The sequence below is a fragment of the Littorina saxatilis genome, linkage group LG13, assembly GCF_037325665.1.
Source record: "Littorina saxatilis isolate snail1 linkage group LG13, US_GU_Lsax_2.0, whole genome shotgun sequence".
NCBI lineage: Eukaryota > Metazoa > Mollusca > Gastropoda > Littorinimorpha > Littorinidae > Littorina > Littorina saxatilis.
Genome location: NC_090257.1, coordinates 4665981 through 4685968, shown reverse-complemented (window position 1 = coordinate 4685968; position 19988 = coordinate 4665981). Strand labels below are relative to the sequence as shown.

At 44.3% G+C, this 19988-nt stretch overlaps 1 protein-coding gene across 1 annotated transcript in view; it reads right to left on the bottom strand.

Moving 5' to 3' along the window:
* Window positions 1-837: 837 nt before the first annotated feature.
* LOC138945960 (steroid 17-alpha-hydroxylase/17,20 lyase-like) overlaps window positions 838-19988 on the bottom strand; it is a 19807-nt gene continuing 656 nt past the window's right edge. The window contains exons 2-6 of the mRNA XM_070317498.1: window positions 15812-16247; window positions 11197-11885; window positions 10569-10760; window positions 3638-3737; window positions 838-2231 (exon numbers count right to left, since the gene is read on the bottom strand). Of these exons, the coding sequence (XP_070173599.1) occupies window positions 2005-2231; window positions 3638-3737; window positions 10569-10760; window positions 11197-11885; window positions 15812-16169 (1566 nt within the window). The 5' untranslated portion in view covers window positions 16170-16247 and the 3' untranslated portion in view covers window positions 838-2004. The remainder of the gene's footprint in view (window positions 2232-3637; window positions 3738-10568; window positions 10761-11196; window positions 11886-15811; window positions 16248-19988) is intronic.

The window sequence follows — 19988 nt, the reverse complement described above, 5'->3', positions numbered from 1 at the left end:
CCATTTACCAACACTGGACATACGCTTGGACGTACACGTCGATGGCGAGTGTTGACAAGAAAACCAGAATTTAGTTCAAAAGAACAACGTTTCAACAAAAACACATACAAAACTATTTTGAAAAATCGTGTTTTAGACATGATTTGTCTGTTCTATACACTTTTAACAATTGAGAACAAGTATATGAATTAAGACATCGATTTGTTGTGTTTTATTCCTTCTCTGACCCTTTTATCTTGACGACAACCCGTACATGTTATTTGTTTGTTTGCTTGCTTAACGCCCAGCCGACCACGAGGGGCCATATCAGGGCGGTGCTGCTTTGACATATAACGTGCGCCACACACAAGACAGAAGTCGCAGCACAGGCTTCATGTCTCACCCAGTCACATTATTCTGACACCGGACCAACCAGTCCTAGCACTAACCCCATAATGCCAGACGCCAGGCGGAGCAGCCACTAGATTGCCAATTTTAAAGTCTTAGGTATGACCCGGCCGGGGTTCGAACCCACGACCTCCCGATCACGGGGCGGACGCCTTACCACTAGGCCAACCGTGCCGGTCGTACATGTTATAAATCCTCTTGATTCAAATGTTGTTGAATGATTATCCACAAAATATAATCGATAGGTGGTGTGACCGTATGTATAGATGTTAGTGAAAAGGGTTAATTAATTTTCACAATGTTTGTCACTCACTTCTTAAAGAACTTCTTCCAATGTAAGCTTTTTTTTTTAATGAAATAAAGCTTTAAAAAAAGTTTGGCATTTAAATCTTATTCACAAACCCTTTTTGACGATAGAACAATTCGTGTGACATTAAAGGTAACATTGCACTTTCTTTCTTTCTTTATTTGGTGTTTAACGTCGTTTTCAACCACGAAGGTTATATCGCGACAGGGAAAGGGGGGAGATGGGATAGAGCCACTTGTCAATTGTTTCTTGTTCACAAAAGCACTAATAAAAAAATTGCTCCAGGGGCTTGCAACGTAGTACAATATATGACCTTACTGGGAGAATGCAAGTTTCCAGTACAAAGGACTTAACATTTCTTACATACTTACTTACTTACTTACTGCCTTTCACGCCTGGTGGCGTGTAGGGCAGCGACATCAGTGTTGTTTTCCTTTGTCGCTGTTTCTGTAACTCACTCGGTTTTACCAGTTAGAGTTGTTGGCCCTAAGCTGAACCCCCAACCTGGAGGACCAGGGTACACATTTTAGTCTGGCCTCTACCTCACGCGGATCTGTTCGGCATGGTTGGACCTACCAGGGACACGAGGTCCCCGCCGACATAGCTCCGGAGGTTGTCAAGGCACACAAGCCCCCACACCACGATCAAGGTAAGTGCACCAGGTGGGGGTTCTTACATACTGCTTGACTAAAATCTTTACAAAAATTGACTATATTCTATACAAGAAACACTTAACAAGGGTAAAAGGAGAAACAGAATCCGTTAGTCGCCTCTTACGACATGCTGGGAAGCATCGGGTAAATTCTTCCCCCTAACCCACGGGGGGTGTAACATTGCACAGCTGTAAATGAACGGATGCTTTTTGTGAATAAGCATAATTATGTCTTGTCATTAATTGGGTTTTATATCAAGTGCTTTTACTCAAAGAAAGGGATGCCTCCCTCGGGCCATGGTCTACTTTGTACAAAGTAAGTCCCCTATTCAAAAGGGAATAGGTTTTTCTTTTTTAACTGACAATACGGGTCTGTAACCTTAAACATGACTAATGTCAACCACTGAACTACGAAGTAGAGAGAATACTCAACAAAGTGAAGTATGAATAGCTGGCTCAGTTGGAGGTGAACGCCATTGTTCTTGAATATTGCTGCGGAAGTTGTTCCCAAGGAAACATTTCTCACTGCTTTTGGACGACGATTTTGTAAGTTTTCTCAGCGCTTCTGGACGATGATTTTGTAAGGTTTCTAAGCGCTTCTAGACGACGATTTTGTAAGGTTTCTTAGTGCTCGTAGGCGACGATTTTGTAAGGTGTCTCAGCGCTTGTGGACGACGACTTTGTAAGGTTTGGGCGCGTGAATAGTTATACCGGTCTCCACATTGTATTCCGGGTCATAGACGGCGCCCTCTGGTAGCGAGATTGTGAAGCGCTTGAGCAGACAGGCGAGGATAAGCAGCAGTTCCGGTTTGGCCACGGTCTCTCCCAGGCACGCTCGGCGTCCGGCGGAAAACGGCGTCCAGCAATCTATCTTCTTCAAGTTGCCTGCAAGCATAAACAACACCCCTCGTAAATGTTTAATCACACTCAAACGTCAAGCAATATGAATCTTCCTTAGGTTGCTTGCAAGCAAAGCAATTAATAGACGAGTTTTGGAAATAACTCCGTCGGGTTTGTATGGATTGTGGAAGAGTGACCTTTTCTTACTACCAACACTTGCGTCGCTAGTGCGCTAGTACTTGGCCCCTCGAATGAGTGGCAGAGGTTTTGCAAGAAAAGGTCACTCTCCCACAACAGATACAAACCCGACGGAGTTATTTTCGGAATTGGCCTATTCCCTATATAGTTAGCGGTGAATTGCCTTGAATCTTACGCGGTTAAAACTCCAGGTTTTGCCTGACTGCCTTCCAGAACCGAAAGTTGTGTCGTTCAATGCTGCAACCGGTCTTCGTGTGTTTTCTCAATTGACAAAAATGCATCGCGAGTTATACGTATACTTCTAGTGTCTGTGTGGTTATTCACGTTTCTTATTAGCAACAGAATCGCGGGTTCCTTTCAAGAAGAAACCCACGTAAACTGAAACCTATCTCCAATGAGATCTAGCTTACTTTTTAAAATTCCGTTGGTAAGGCAAAAAAAAAAAAAAATTGTCTGTTTCTGGTCACCCGACCGACCCTAAATTTCGGCGCCGACCCTAAACTTTTTTTTTCCAAACTCAAATTTTTTTTTTTTTTTTTGGTGGTAAAGGACAGGGTGAGAAAATGAACAACAAAAACGTGTGAAAACGAAAGTCCGCTGACGATTTGTAAATGTGTTGAGTGTCGTGTCTCTATGTATAGTGAATCCAGTCTCTTTGCGCGATTTTTAAAGTTAGTTTTATTGGTCTACATTTGGGGTAAAAAAAAAAAAAAAAAAAAAAAATCGCTACCTACCGACCCTATTGTTTTTAGCCATGTTACCAGAAACAGACAATTTTTTTTTGGCCTAAGCTACGTTTTGTTGTCTATTGATAACGGTCACGACAGGACATACAGCCGTACAGAATTGACCTTGATCGTTGTGAAATCACTCTGGCCTGAATTCCTCAGTTTGACGTTTAAAAAAAAGTTGATATGCGTGTTCGTCAAATCTATACAAATTAACAACGCACATGAAAGGACACATAGGCAGCACAAATTGACCTTGATCGTTGTGAAATCACTCTGGCCTGAATTCCTCAGTTTGACGTTTAAAAAAAAAAGTTGATATATATGCGTGTTCGTCAAATCTATACAAATTAACAACGCACATGAAAGGACACATAGGCCGCACAAAGTTTACCTTGATCGTCGAGAAATCGTTCTGGCCTGAATTCCTCAGTTTGACGTTAAAAAAAAGTTGATATGCGTGTTCGTCAAATCTATACAAATTAACAACGCACATGAAAGGACACATAGGCAGCACAAATTTACCTTGATCGTCGAGAAATCGTTCTGGTCTGAATTCCTCAGGCTGATCCCATGTCTTCGGGTCGTGTAGAATCGCCCACTGGTTGACAAACACCATCGTATCCTGTCGTGAAGAGAGAGAAAACAAGTCGCGTAAGGCGAAAATACAACATTTAGTCAAGCTGTCGAACTCACAGAATGAAACTGAACGCAATGCAATTTTTCAGCAAGACCGCATACTCGTAGCACGGTCAGTCCACCGCTCGTGGCAAAGGCAGTGAAATTGACAAGAAGAGCGGGGTAGTAGTTGCGCTGAGAAGGATAGCACGCTTCAGTACCTCTCTTCGTTTTAACTTTCTGAGCGTGTTTTCAATCTATATGTTTTTGGATTCAGAAACCGACAAGGAATAAGATGAAAGTGGTTTTAAATTGATTTCGAAAATTTAATTTTGATCATAATTTTTATATTTTTAACTTTCAGAGCTTGTTTTTAATCCAAATATAACATATTAATATGTTTTTTGAATCAGAAAATAATGAAGAATAAGATGAACGTAAATTTGGAACGTTTAAAAATTTTTTTTTATTTTTTTTTTTACAATTTTAAGATTTTTAATGACTTTTTTTAAGCCACCAAGCTGACATGCAATACCGAAGTCCGGCCTTCGTCGAAGATTGCTTGGCCAAAATTTCAATCAATTTGATTGAAAAATGAGGGTGTGACAGTGCCGCCTCAACTTTTACAAAAAGCCGGATATGACGTCATCAAAGACATTTATCGAAAAACTGAAAAACAAGGCCGGGGATATCATACTCATGTCAAATTTCATAAAGATCGGTCCAGTAGTTTACTCTGAATCGCTCTACACACACACACACGCACACACACACAGACACATATACACCACGACCCTCGTCTCGATTCCCCCCTCTACGTTAAAACATTTAGTCAAAACTTGACTAAATGTAAAAACCAATGTAAATGGCACACTCCCTCCCGTCACAACATTTTGGCTTGTCATCTCAGATCTGGCCAGGCTGTTACACGGGATAGAACCACCCCTCCGCTTGGTCACATACCAAACATCAAACATTAAGTCTACAACGTGGGTGCTAGCTGCAACTCACAACCATCCCTCCGCGTGGTCCCATATCAACAATTACATCTACACCCTGGGTGCTCTCTGCAACTCACAACCATCCCCCCACGTGGTCCCATATCAACAATTAAATCTACACCGTGGGTGCTCTCTGCAACTCACACCCATCCCTCCGCATGGTCCCATACCAACAATTACATCTACACCGTGGGTGCTCTCTGCAACTCACAACCATCCCTCCACATGGTCCCATACCAACAATTACATCTACACCGTGGGTGCTCCCTGCAAATCACAACCATCCCTCTACATGGTCCCATACCAACAATTACATCTACACCGTGGGTGCTCTCTGCAACTCACAACCATCCCTCCACATGGTCCCATACCAACAATTACATCTACACCGTGGGTGCTCTCTGCAACTCACAACCATCCCTCCACATGGTCCCATACCAACAATTACATCTACACCGTGGGTGCTCTCTGCAACTCACACCCATCCCTCCGCGTGGTCCCATACCAACAATTACATCTACACCCTGGGTGCTCTCTGCAACTCACAACCATCCCCCCACGTGGTCCCATACCAACAATTACATCTACACCCTGGGTGCTCTCTGCAACTCACAACCATCCCTCCACATGGTCCCATACCAACAATTACATCTAAACCCTGGGTGCTCTCTGCAACTCACAACCATCCCCCCACGTGGTCCCATACCAACAATTACATCTACACCCTGGGTGCTCTCTGCAACTCACAACCATCCCCCCACGTGGTCCCATACCAACAATTAAATCTACACCCTGGGTGCTCTCTGCAACTCACAACCATCCCTCCACATGGTCCCATACCAACAATTACATCTAAACCCTGGGTGCTCTCTGCAACTCACAACCATCCCCCCACGTGGTCCCATACCAACAATTACATCTACACCCTGGGTGCTCTCTGCAACTCACAACCATCCCCCCACGTGGTCCCATACCAACAATTACATCTACACCCTGGGTGCTCTCTGCAACTCACAACCATCCCCCCACGTGGTCCCATACCAACAATTACATCTACACCCTGGGTGCTCTCTGCAACTCACAACCATCCCCCCACGTGGTCCCATACCAACAATTACATCTACACCCTGGGTGCTCTCTGCAACTCACAACCATCCCCCCACGTGGTCCCATACCAACAATTACATCTACACCCTGGGTGCTCTCTGCAACTCACAACCATCCACCCACGTGGTCCCATATCAACAATTAAATCTACACCGTGGGTGCTCTCTGCAACTCACAACCATCCCCCACGTGGTCCCATATCAACAATTACATCTACACCCTGGGTGCTCTCTGCAACTCACAACCATCCTTCTACATGGTCCCATATCAACAATTATATCAACACCGTGGGTGCTCTCTGCAACTCACAACCATCCCTCCACATGGCCCCATACCAACAATTACATCTAAACCCTGGGTGCTCTCTGCAACTCACAACCATCCCCCCACGTGGTCCCATACCAACAATTACATCTACACCCTGGGTGCTCTCTGCAACTCACAACCATCCCTCTACATGGTCCCATATCAACAATTATATCAACACCGTGGGTGCTCCCTGCAACTCACAACCATCCCTCCACATGGTCCCATATCAACAATTATATCAACACCGTGGGTGCTCCCTGCAACTCACAACCATCCCTCCACATGGTCCCATACCAACAATTATATCAACACCGTGGGTGCTCCCTGCAACTCACAACCAACTCTCCACATGGTCCCATACCAACAATTATATCAACACCGTGGGTGCTCTCTGCAACTCACAACCATCCCCCCACATGGTCCCATACCAACAATTATATCAACACCGTGGGTGCTCTCTGCAACTCACAACCATCCCTCCACATGGTCCCATATCAACAATTATATCAACACCGTGGGTGCTCTCTGCAACTCACAACCAACTCTCCACATGGTCCCATACCAACAATTATATCAACACCGTGGGTGCTCTCTGCAACTCACAACCATCCCTCCACATGGTCCCATATCAACAATTATATCAACACCGTGGGTGCTCTCTGCAACTCACAACCATCCCTCCACATGGTCCCATATCAACAATTACATCAACACCCTGGGTGCTCTCTGCAACTCACAACCATCCCCCCACGTGGTCCCATACCAACAATTATATCAACACCGTGGGTGCTCTCTGCAACTCACAACCATCCCTCCACATGGTCCCATACCAACAATTATATCAACACCCTGGGTGCTCTCTGCAACTCACAACCATCCCCCCACGTGGTCCCATACCAACAATTATATCAACACCGTGGGTGCTCTCTGCAACTCACAACCATCCCTCCACATGGTCCCATACCAACAATTATATCAACACCCTGGGTGCTCTCTGCAACTCACAACCATCCCCCCACGTGGTCCCATACCAACAATTATATCAACACCGTGGGTGCTCTCTGCAACTCACAACCATCCCCCCACGTGGTCCCATACCAACAATTACATCTACACCGTGGGTGCTCTCTGCAACTCACAACCATCCCCCCACATGGTCCCATACCAACAATTAAATCTACACCGTGGGTGCTCTCTGCAACTCACAACCATCCCCCCACGTGGTCCCATACCAACAATTAAATCTACACCGTGGGCGCTCTCTGCAACTCATACATTTTTCAGTAAAGTGAAAATGTACAACAGACAACCACAGAAACTGTAACAAGACGGTGACAGAAGGAACACAAGTATAATGCCAAGACGTGTCCATGGTTGAGGTGTGCGAGAAAGTTCTTTCTTTCTTTATTTGGTGTTTAGCGTCGTTTTCAACCACGAAGGTTATATCGCGACGAGGGAAAGGGGGGAGATGGGATAGGGGAAAGGGGGGAGATGGGATAGAGCCACTTGTTAATTGTTTCTTGTTCACAAAAGCACTAATCAAAAAATTGCTCCAGGGGCTTGCAACGTAGTACAATATATGACCTTACTGGGAGAATGCAAGTTTCCAGTACAAAGGACTTAACATTTCTTACATACTGCTTGACTAAAATCTTTACAAACATTGACTATATTCCATACAAGAACCACTTAACAAGGGTAAAAGGAGAAACAGAATCCGTTAGTCGCCTCTTACGACATGCGGGGTGCAGAGAAATCAGGATGTGGAAAAGAAGACTTTTGGTAAGTGAAATAAAGGTGATGGATCCAGTCAGGTAGAAATAAGACAACAAGAAAAGAATTGGAAAACAGCAGGGAATAGTAGGGAGAGTTTTCTTGGAAGGAAATATAGGTGAAAGGACTGTTAAGGCAGAAATAAGACAAAAGAAGAGAAGTAAAGGGGTGGGGTAGCTCTGTGGAAACACTCCCGCCGCGTGAAGGCGACCCCATGGGAGCTACGAGAAAGTTACCAACCGGTCATGTCAGGAGCCAGTCACGGCGTTGGATTGGTATAAATCGAAATTTCAACAAAACAGACCCCACGGTTCTGTCCCGATTTGGTGGTACATAGGCCTACCTAATTTCGGTTCGTGCAACACAGTCCTGGTATGTTCGATTCAAACACTGTCAATCAAAGAATGTGTTGTAAGTCTAAGACTAAGGGGGGGGGGGGGGGTGAGAGATTGTGGATGACACAGGGAGAGGGATGAGAGGAGATGTTAACTGCGCTGTGAAACGCCCATGTGCTGGGTTGTATCCTTCACTAGCAAGATCTAGATGTGGCACTTTTGAGGACGTGTACGGGAACGTGTACGGGTAACGTCATCAAATCTAGTTTTTACGTCACGCGTTTGCCAAGATCTTCAGTCTTGGTGGGAGCAAAACAACGTATGCATTTGGAACATTGGAGAAAAAAATGAGTCACGGGTGACGAAATATCTACACGTACAGGTCTTTGCTACACGTTCGATCATCTAGTACACTGTATTGTTCAAACCAGGACCCACCGCCCTGATATTTTATTTATTTATTTTATTTATTTTATTTATTTACGAGGATTTATATCGCGCACGTATCTCACCACACAAGGCGACTCAAGGCGCATGTTACCTATTAATGCCGTGTGAGATGGAATTTTTTACACAATATATCACGCATTCACATCGGCCAGTAGATCGACTGCCTTTAGGCGCTGCATCCACCTTTCACGGCCTATTATTCCAGGTCACACGGGTATTTTGGTGGACATTTTTATCTACGCCTATACAATTTTGCCAGGAAAGACCCTTTTGTCAATCGTGGGATCTTTAACGTGCACACCCCAATGTAGTGTACACGATATGGCCCTTCGTGGTCGGCTGGGCGTTAAGCAAACAAACAAACAAACAAACAAACCCAGGACCCGTCATGGATGAGGCGCCGTAGTTCTATGGCGAACCATACATGCACATTCTCGAGTACAAATACTCCACGCTACAGATGCAGGGATTATTACAGGTAGTCTTAGGACTGTATTGAGTTTACAAACCCTACAAACGCAGGGATTATTACAGGTAGACTTAAGACTGTATAGAGTTTACAAACCCTACAAACGCAGGAATTATTACAGGTAGACTTAAGACTGTATAGAGTTTACAAACCCTACAAACGCAGGGATTATTACAGGTAGATTTAAATTACAGGTAGACTTAAGACTGTATAGAGTTTACAAACCCTACAAACGCAGGGATTATTACAGGTAGACTTAGGACTGTACAGTGTTTACAAACCACAAGTCGCGTAAGGCGAAATTACTACATTTAGTCAAGCTGTGGAACTCACAGAATGAAATTGAACGTAGTCCGCCGCTAGTGCAAAAGGCAGTGAAAGTGACGAGCCTGTTTGGCGCGGTAGCGGTTGCGCTGTGCTTCATAGCACGCTTTACTGTACCTCTCTTCGTTTTAACTTTCTGAGCGTGTTTTTAATCCAAACATATCATATCTATATGTTTTTGGAATCAGGAACCGACAAGGAATAAGTGAAAGTGTTTTTAAATTGATTTCGAAAATTTAATTCTGATCATAATTTTAATTTGTTTAATTTTCAGAGCTTGTTTTTAATCCAAATATAACATATTTATATGTTTTTGGAATCAGAAAATGATGAAGAATAAGATGAACGTAAATTAGGATCGTTTTATATATATTTTTTTTTTTTAAATTTTCAGATTTTTAAAGACCAAAGTCATTAATTAATTTTTAAGCCACCAAGCTGAAATGCAATACCGAAGTCCGGCATTCGTCGAAGATTGCTTGGCCAAAATTTCAATCAATTTGATTGAAAAATGAGGGTGTGACAGTGCCGCCTCAACTTTTCCAAAATGCGGATATGACGTCATCAAAGACATTTATCGAAAAAAGAAAAAAACATCTGGGGATATCATACCCAGGAACTCTCCAGTCAAATTTCATAAAGATCGGTCCAGAAGTTTACTCTGAATCGCTCTACACACACACACACTCACACACACACTCACACACTCACACACACACACACACACACACACACACACACACACACACACACACACACACACACACACACAGACCACGACCTTCGTCTCGATTCCCCCTCTATGTTAAAACATTTAGTCAAAACTTGACTAAATGTAAAAACGCAGGGATTGTCAGCGGAAGTCTTAGGACTGTATAGAGTTTACAAACAGTCATTCCTTGTTCAAGTTAGTTAGTTAGTTAGTTGTTGCTTTTTGGGTCCAGCGGACCATATAGGCCAAATCAGAACCCCCTTGATCAAGTTACCTTGGACACGTCTTAGCCGCTGACAGTGTTCACAGCTGGATACAAAAAGTGTGTTCAAAAGTGGAAAGCTGAAGAGTGTACTACCTTAGGGATGTCGTATCCACCGACGGTGGTGTCGCAGAGAGTCTTGTGAGGAAGGGCAGTTGGAACGACGACACCCAGCCTCAGAGTCTCGTACAGAACGGCCTGTGTGAAGGGTAGCTTGTGCCTGTCGCCAGTTCCCGGCATCCGTGAGCCTGTGACTGAGTCTATCTCTTCCTGCGCTCTTTTCTGGATCTGAAACAACCAAGTTCGGAACAGTTTACAAGGAGAATGTGACACAAAGATAAATTCAAAACAAACACTACAATACGGATAATGATAATGATAATGAACAGTATTTAATCGTCTCTTCCAGTTCCCGCTTGAGCTCACGGCGATTTTCACAAAACCATTGGGTATATATATATACGTCTTTGAATTTGAATCGAAATCACAGTTGTTCTGCATTAGAAGGTCAATAAATGTCCAGACTAATCGAGACCCTGGCTAAGCATCGTCCAGAATCATGAATCATCGAAGCAGTGTGTGTGTGTGTGTGTGTGTGTGTGTGGTGTGTGGTGTGTGTGGTGTGTGGTGTGTGTGTGTGTGTGTGTGTGTGTGTGTGTGTGAAAATCTTACGTATAAAAAAAAAAAAAAAGAATAAAAAAGAAAATTGATATAATAAGCTTACCTCTGGGTGTCCGGCCATGTAGAGCAACGCCCAGTCCAGCGTCATCCTTGACGTGTCCACGCCTGCCCCGAACATGTCGCCGATCGTCTGCCCGTAGTGCTTGTCTGTCAGCATGGCCATGGCCTCTGCACTCTCCTGGCGTGCAGCCTCGTTCTGAGCCAGCAGGATGCTGTCCGTAAGGTCCCGGATGTTGTCGGGGGAGAAGGAGGCACGGTGCTGGTCGATCTTCTTGTAGAGATAGTCGAGAAACTCTCGCAGGTAGCCCATGACTCTCGTGTACTTCTTGGTGGGCCAGGCCCTGAGAGGCGGAAACAGGTCCTCCAACAACCCGTTACCAATTTCAGAGTTGGTTTTGTCAAAGAGTTCCCTCATTCTGGTGAGCTCCGGGTCGTCGTACGCCTTGACCTCTCCAAAGCAAATGGTGGCGATGATGTGGAACATGAGGGAAGAGTTGTAGAGATGCGGGTCAAAGGCTCCCGGCTCAGCCGCCATTCTGTCAGACACCATGTCCATGACTTGGTGTACGACCTTCTCCAGGTACTTGCCGCTCATGTAATGCCTGAGGGCCTGCATGGCGATCTTCCGCTGCAGCTTCCAGACCGGGGAGTAGTTGGCGAAGGCGATGTTCTTGGACCCCTCGGTGATCTGGTCCATGGAGTGGATGTAGGGTCTGCCCGCGAAGTCTTCACCTGCAGAAAATAAACACACAAACCAGTGGTTATCGAGTATACAAAACCGGTGCCTTAAAGTAACTTTTCTAAGCGCATTTTCTCAATTTGGCCGCTCTACCATAGTCAGGAATCTCAAAAGTGTCACCTACAAAAGCATGGGCAACAGAAAAATATACAGAAGAAAAGTTCGAGTTTATTCTTTTTATCATTTGGCCTCGATCGTTCTCCATTGATACTCGCTCCATCTGAACACGGCTGATCGACAACTACCTGATACTGACCATTCTCAATACAAATAGTGTTTCATTCTTCACCTGCCTATTACCACACACACACTCTCTCTCTCTCATAATCACTCTTTGTCGTTGTGTTACCAGGCCTTACATTTCATCGGGCTTCTGCGACCCCCATCCCTTTTTCTTGTCACGTTGCGCCGTGCATTTTCAACTTTATCCTACATACGTGAGAGAGACACCCGTGAGATAATAATCGTTCAAATCACACGTGTGTATATCATGTAAATGAGGTCATGTGAAGCAAGTCTGGCAGGGACCTGTTTTTCCACTGCTTATGATGCCAAAGTCACCGAGACAAACGTCATTATAGAAACACAAATTGCGCTCGCTAATTACCCTCGATGAATCTTTAGAACTAACACGTCACGCCACACTTTCAGAGTGACGTTTCTTTGCTTTGACGTAATAGATTGCACGAGGCTTTAGAAGAGATCGAGGTTCTAAAACAAGCGTCTTCAATTTAGCTGCCTCGAATGCAGGACATTTTCAGTAAAATACACGTAAGTACAGTATGTAGGATAAACAGAATACTACATGGCTTGCTGTTCCGTACCAGATTTACACTCGTTGCTTTTTCAAATAGTGAACAGCTCGCTTTCGCTCGCAGTTCAATATTTAAAAAAAAAACTCGTGTAAATCTGGTACGACACAGCAAGCCATGTAGTATTCTCTATGTCTCTCTGTCTCTCTCTCTCTCCCTCTCTCTCTCTCTTTCTCTCTCTCTCTCTCTCTCTCTCTCTCTCTCTCTCTCTCTCTCTCTCTCTAGGCAAATATTTAAAATAGGCAAATATTTAAAAACAATCTCCTCAAAAGTTGTTGTGATGAATATAATAATAATAATAATAATAATAATAATACGAGAATTTATAACGCGCACATATCTCACCACAAGGCGACTCAAGGCGCACTCATACACATTCTTTCGCATCAACAACTCATGCACACGCATATAATAACAATAATAATACGAACATTCGCAACGCGCACACGTCTCACCAACAGGCGACTCAAGGCGCACATACACTCATTCACACACACGGAGACTTAAAGTCACTAACACACACACACCATCAACCATTAAATATGTACAGTTATTCAGGGTGGGATGGGGTGGGCAGTGTAGAATGCATGGATTATTTGGAAAAAAGGAATGTCTTGAGTGCAGATTTGAATGATTCGAGGGACTGTTGTTGACGGAGGGGGAGAGGTAGTGTGTTCCATTGGCTAGGTGCTTGGAAAGAAAATGAGCGTTGACCTGCTGTTTTGCGTTTGGTATGGGGGATGTTGAGCTTTAAGGGAGTCGGCAGATGATCTGAGTGCTCGTGAAGGGACATATATATATAGAGAGAGTCAGAGAGATAGGCAGGGGCGAGACCATGGAGGCATTTGTAGGTGAGAGTGTTGATTTTGTATGTGATACGGGCAGGAACGGGCAACCAGTGGAGCTGATTTAGGAGGGGGCCGGGTGATATGGTCTCTCTTTTTCTTTCGTAAGACAAGACGGGCAGAGCTATTTTGAATGCGTTGGAGACGAGAGATAGAAGAAGAGGGAAGACCCGCCAAGAGAGAGTTACAATAGTCAAGACGTGAGAGAATGGTGGAAGTGACCAGTTTGGCGGTAGCATCTGTGGTAGGATCTGTAGCATATAGAATATGTTTATTAATGATGATCCACATTTTCGCCCCCACGGGAGGCTTCTTCAGGGTGATAGAATGATGAAACTAAAAAAGAACGTAAGGTGGAATTCAGTAATGGTTCTGTGAATGGTTACTAATGGTACCGAACAACCGTTCTGATCAAACAAATCTTTCTTTCTTTATTTGGTGTTTAACGTCGTTTTCAACCGTTCAAGGTTATATCGCGACGGGGAAAGGGGGGGATGGGATAGAGCCACTTGTTAATTGTTTCTTGTTCACAAAAGCACTAATCAAAAAATTGCTCCAGGGGCTTGCAACGTAGTACAATATATGACCTTACTGGGAGAATGCAAGTTTCCAGTACAAAGGACTTAACATTTCTTACATACTGCTTGACTAAAATCTTTACAAAAATTGACTATATTCTATACAAGAAACACTTAACAAGGGTAAAAGGAGAAACAGAATCCGTTAGTCGCCTCTTACGACATGCTGGGGAGCATCGGGTAAATTCTTCCCCCTAACCCGCGGGGGATCTGATCAAACAAAATGATTTACAAGTTTCTTACGAAACGCATATGATATACACCAAAAAAGTCAAAAATCGATTCCCATGAAGCTGACTCTCCATCTCACAAATAATGGAAGTTCGCTCGTTCTGAGCGACGCTTACTTCTCGAGATAGGTGTGACCACATGACGTCATTTATACTTTCGTCATCGAAGGTCTTTCGTATTTCAATCAGTGTCATTTTCCAGTTCTGTGTTCTGCGGTCGTTTAGACTGATTTGACAAGTTGAGAAAACCAATGACATTTTATTTTTGCGAAGCAACTGAATTTGACAAGAAAAGAAAGCGTGCAGAAGTATGTTTGGGTCCTGCAAGACTTTATGACCAACGATTTCTCCCTTGGAAGAAAATGAAGATGTCTGCTTTTCGTCTGCTTTGAAAGTAGGGAGATTTAACAGCGCACACGGTAAATTGCAAGTCGTAATGGACAAGAATGTTGTTATTCTTCTTTCTTCTAAGTACCGTAGATTTGTTCTTGGCCATATTTTCGAGCTGTGCATTGTTATATTATGGGAAAAACACGTTTGAACGCAAATTCGCAAAGAAATTTTGATCATTTGCTCCGGAACTGCAACATCGATTTGCCATAACAAAAAATTCTGGCTCAATATGCGGAAACAGTCTGGTAGTATCATATTTTTTAAATGGATTTGGAAGATTTGCTCATAATTTACATAGCACTCCGACCTGTTCTTTTTTTCGTCACTCCCAAAACTGTAAAGTGTTGGCAGAATTGAATGATTTTCGCTGAACTATTCAACAGCGCATTAATCACGTACTTGCGTAGGTATCTACACTAGCAGAGTGATTAGGACTAGATCAATCTCTGGCACATATACACCGTTTTTCTTTGACAATTTGAATAAAAGAGGAATAAATTGGTTAGACACCTCGTCTCAGTGAATATAACAAAATAATGGTATCAGTTTGCGGTCATGAAAAAGCTTGCTGAAGCTCGCATGTTTCATGATCCGCTAACTTCGACCATTATTTTTAATATTCACAGAGACTCGGCATGTAACCTCTACTTGCTTCGCTCTTTAATGCTTAACATATGTGACCCTCCACCACGAAATGAGTCGCATGTCACCTCGCGCGGTTCTGCGCTAGGCTTAATATAAGTCCGGGGGGTGCCTGGTAACAGTGTGAAGGTCACCTTAGTCACAGGCTTATAACTCAAACAGTTTTCGCTCTTTTCTAAAACGGGTTTCACCACTGGATAGAGTATAAACAACTCTTTATGAAAATGTAAAAATATGAACATTATGCAAAGGTGACATGCGACTCATTCCGTGGTGGAGGGTCACAATTATCTACATTATTCTTTTGTTTCTAAGAGCACATTTATACGTGCATCATGTTGTGCTCTTTTATCACAGCATGCACTCCATGTCTTGGTATTTATGTATATATATATATATTTTTAAACCATGAGGCTCACCCTTCTTTACCAAGGCCTCTGTGGCCACGTCGGCATCATTGAGAAAGACGCAGAGGATGGGACCCAAGTACACCGTGATGACGGGCCCGTACTTCTCTTTCGCCCAGCGTCGCAGCTTCACGTAGAAGGCTTCTTTGGCGTCTGCCATGGACAGGACGTTGCCTAGCAACGGCAAGGCGAAGGGGCCGGGGGGCAGGCGGTAGCGTTTCTGGGTTGCCTTGTAGGCCAGGAACCCCACCAGGGCTCCCACCAGCAAGGCTTGGGTCGTGGGGGAGCCCGGGGCTCTGTGGCTAACGTCTTTCACAGTGACGAGAGCCTCTCGACACGAGGCCCGCACTGTGGCCAGAAGGTCCGACATGATGACAGTTGAACCAAAATTCAAATCGTGATGAAGCGTCCCTTTCGATCTGTTTCTAGTCCTTGGTCCAAGTCACGGCTGCAGAAAAATTAGAAAGAAACAATAATATTAGAGAAAAGACCTTTGACAGATCGCGCATGACGATGTCAACATTTTTAGTCAATCTGTCGGTCTAAGTGAACTGAGATTGAAGTGCGCGTGCACACACACCTACACACACACACACACACACACACACACACACACACACGCGAGCACGCACGCACGCATGCACGCACGCATGCATGCACGCACGCACGCACCCACGCTCGTACACACACACACACGCGCACACACACACACACACACACACACACACACACACACAAACACACACACACACATATATATAAACAAAAATCGACACAAACAGACAGACAGACAGACAGACACACACACACACACACACACACACACGTAAACACACACGCACGCACGCACGCACACACACACATACACGCACGCACGCACACACACACACACACACACACAAACAGAAACCGACACAAACAGACAGACACACACACACACACACACACACACACACACACACATAAACACGCACGCACCCACGCTCGTACACGCACCCACGCTCGTACACACACACACACACGCACACACACACACACACACACACACACACACACACACACACACACACACACACACACACACACATATACAGAAACCGACACAAACAGACAGACACAGACAGACACACGGACACACACACACACACACACACACACACACACACACATAAACAAAAACCGACACAAACAGACAGACAGACAGACACCGCACACACACACACACACACACACTGACACACACACTAACACACACAGTCACACACACACGCACACACACTTTCGTCTCGTCTACAGTCTCAAGATATGATTTTCGGAAATAACTCTGTCGGATTTGTATTGGTTGTGAAAGGGTGAGTACCCTTGCTTTTGCTCGGACAACTATTGTAATGTGCTTCCTGTACACGTGTTTGAGACACACCCCTTCGGCACGTGGGAGATAATGTTACCTGGGGAAACGTTTTTCACGTGACATTACAGGCCAGTCACTAGCGAGAGGGTGTGTCTCAAACATGTGTACAGGAAGCACATGTCAATATTTGTCCGAGCTGGGGCGCGGATGTAGCTCAGTCGGTAGCGCGCTGGATTTGTATCCAGTTGGCCGCTGTCAGCGTGAGTTCGTCCCCACGTTCGGCGAGAGATTTATTTCTCAGAGTCAACTTTGTGTGCAGACTCTCCTCGGTGTCCGAACACCCCCGTGTGTACACGCACAAGACCAAGTGCGCACGAAAAAGATCCTGTAATCCATGTCAGAGTTCGGTGGGTTATAGAAACACGAAAATACCCAGCATGCTTCCTCCGAAAACGGCGTATGGCTGCCTAAATGGCGGGGTAAAAAACGGTCATACACGTAAAATTCCACTCGTCCAAAAAACACGAGTGTACGTGGGAGTTTCAGCCCACGAACGCAGAAGAAGAAGAATTCCGAGCAAAAGCAAGAGCACTCACTCTTTCACAACCAATACAAACCCGACAGAGTTATTTCCGGAATCCGTCTATTCCCAGTCTGCCCCAATATATTCAGTTATGTATTGACTAAACGTAAAAAGACGAGGTAGTCATGCAACCACCGCCACCACCACTGAAACAACATCAACAACCAAGATTAGCCAGTCAAAACTCTCAACTTCCACCGAGTACTTTGCGAGAAAAGATCGACTGAAAAAGCTCCTTCGGGCCACTGCGATGACCTTGACTCGAAGGTCAACACGAACGACACTATCAACGTATATTATACACGCGTTGTTTGTTGTTCAGCCAGTTGGTTGCTACTCAACATGCTAATTACAAGCACGCCATTTCCTCCGCTGTTCGGTTTTGCTCTGTCTGCAAACTTTATATATACACGCCTATGGGTACAGTTTTAGTAACACTTGTAAGTCAATGTATGTCTGACCCACCGTCAAAGATTTTCTACTGCAGATCTTTGCCACCTTTGTTTCTCGCTGCGCATTTCGACAACGTTGGCACGAGTTTGGCCCCCGATAAATAACTGTATCAACAAGAAATTCCTCCGAGGTAGGAAAAACACCCCCGTCCTTACCATTCTCACTGCCACCAACTGAGAAGGCACTGCTAACAAGTGTGGTTAAAATAAGTTGATTGAGTGGACAAAGAGACAGGCGGAGAAAAAGACAAATCAATATAACTCTTTCTGTAACACCTACTGACCGCATACAGAAAACAAAAGATCCCGAAAAAAAAAAAATCGGTTTGCGCTGCGCGCTGAGAGCAGGTATTGAAATATCTCATCGACCAGATTTTGTCCGGGGTGTATCTGCCGCTTCGCCGGGTAGCAAGTAGAGCCGAATACCCGGCTTGAGTGGCGCACTGTACGCCGGCTTCGAACCATGGACCCGTCAAGCTTAGGTCCCTTCCAGACTCGTGGAATGGTAACAGCACGAACATGATTCAGGGGCCATAATGCCATTCCTGATCATATCATGTCGAGTCCCATACTTGTCGATAAAAATGATAAAATCGTTTATTTAACGTCACTCTGTAAAAACATTGGCGACATTTGTCTTAGATTAAGAACACACACAGACGACGCCCTAGGTACCACATCACAAACAGAACTGTGCAATACACAGGTGTTTTCTACAGACACACTCAAACACACACACACACACACAGAGAAGCCGTATATATATATATATCTATATCTATTGTATAAATATATAGAGATAGATGAGAGTGTATTTTTCGCGTGGCTATAAATTGATTCGACCTTTGCACTTTTACAGTGAGGATAATTTACGGGTCCAATTTACGTTCTGGACACTGCGGTGACCTTCTAAAAATAGTAACAGAACGCCGGGAATATCCGAAGATTCACTCATACTATAGTGCACCATACGAAGGAAGGGAGGTAAACGCTGAAAACATGGAGAAGATAAGGAAGAGTTATGCCGTAGTTGATCCCCCCAAAAAACCAAAATCCACCAATAACTCCCTAACCGTGTGTTTGACTGGTCCCAATTTTTGTAAGGACCGTCTCAGGAATGTATAGAACCTGTTCACCAAGTTTGGTGACGATCGGTCCGTTCATTCTTGAGATCTACTTGCGAACACAAACAAACACACAAACAAACAAACAAACAAACACACAAACAAACAAACAAACAAACAAACAAACAAACACACAAACAAACAAACAAACAAACACACAAACAAACAAACACATCGACCGAAACCTATACACACCCCTATACCGGGGGTGTAATAATGATAATAACAAGAAATTCCTCCGATAGGAAAAACACCCCCGTTGGTCAAAGGGAAATAACCATTCTCACTGCTCAGGATTGAGCAATTTAGAGCTTATCTCTAAGCCCTTTTGAACTGTTATGGCTTCTCAAAGGAAGGCCAGTACATACAAATACACAAAAGCCGCCAGACCACATCACAAACAGAACTGAACAATCCACAGGTGTTGCCCACATAGAGAGAGACACATACACACACACACACACAAACACAGAGAAGCCGTATATATAGAGAGATAGATGACAGTGTATTTTTCGCGTGGCTATAAATTGATTCGACCTTTGCACTTTTACAGTGAGGATAATTTACGGGTCCAATTTACGTTCTGGACACTGCGGTGACCTTCTAAAAATAGTAACAGAACGCCGGGAATATCCGAAGATGCCCCCTCATACTATAGTGCACCATACGAAGGAAGGGA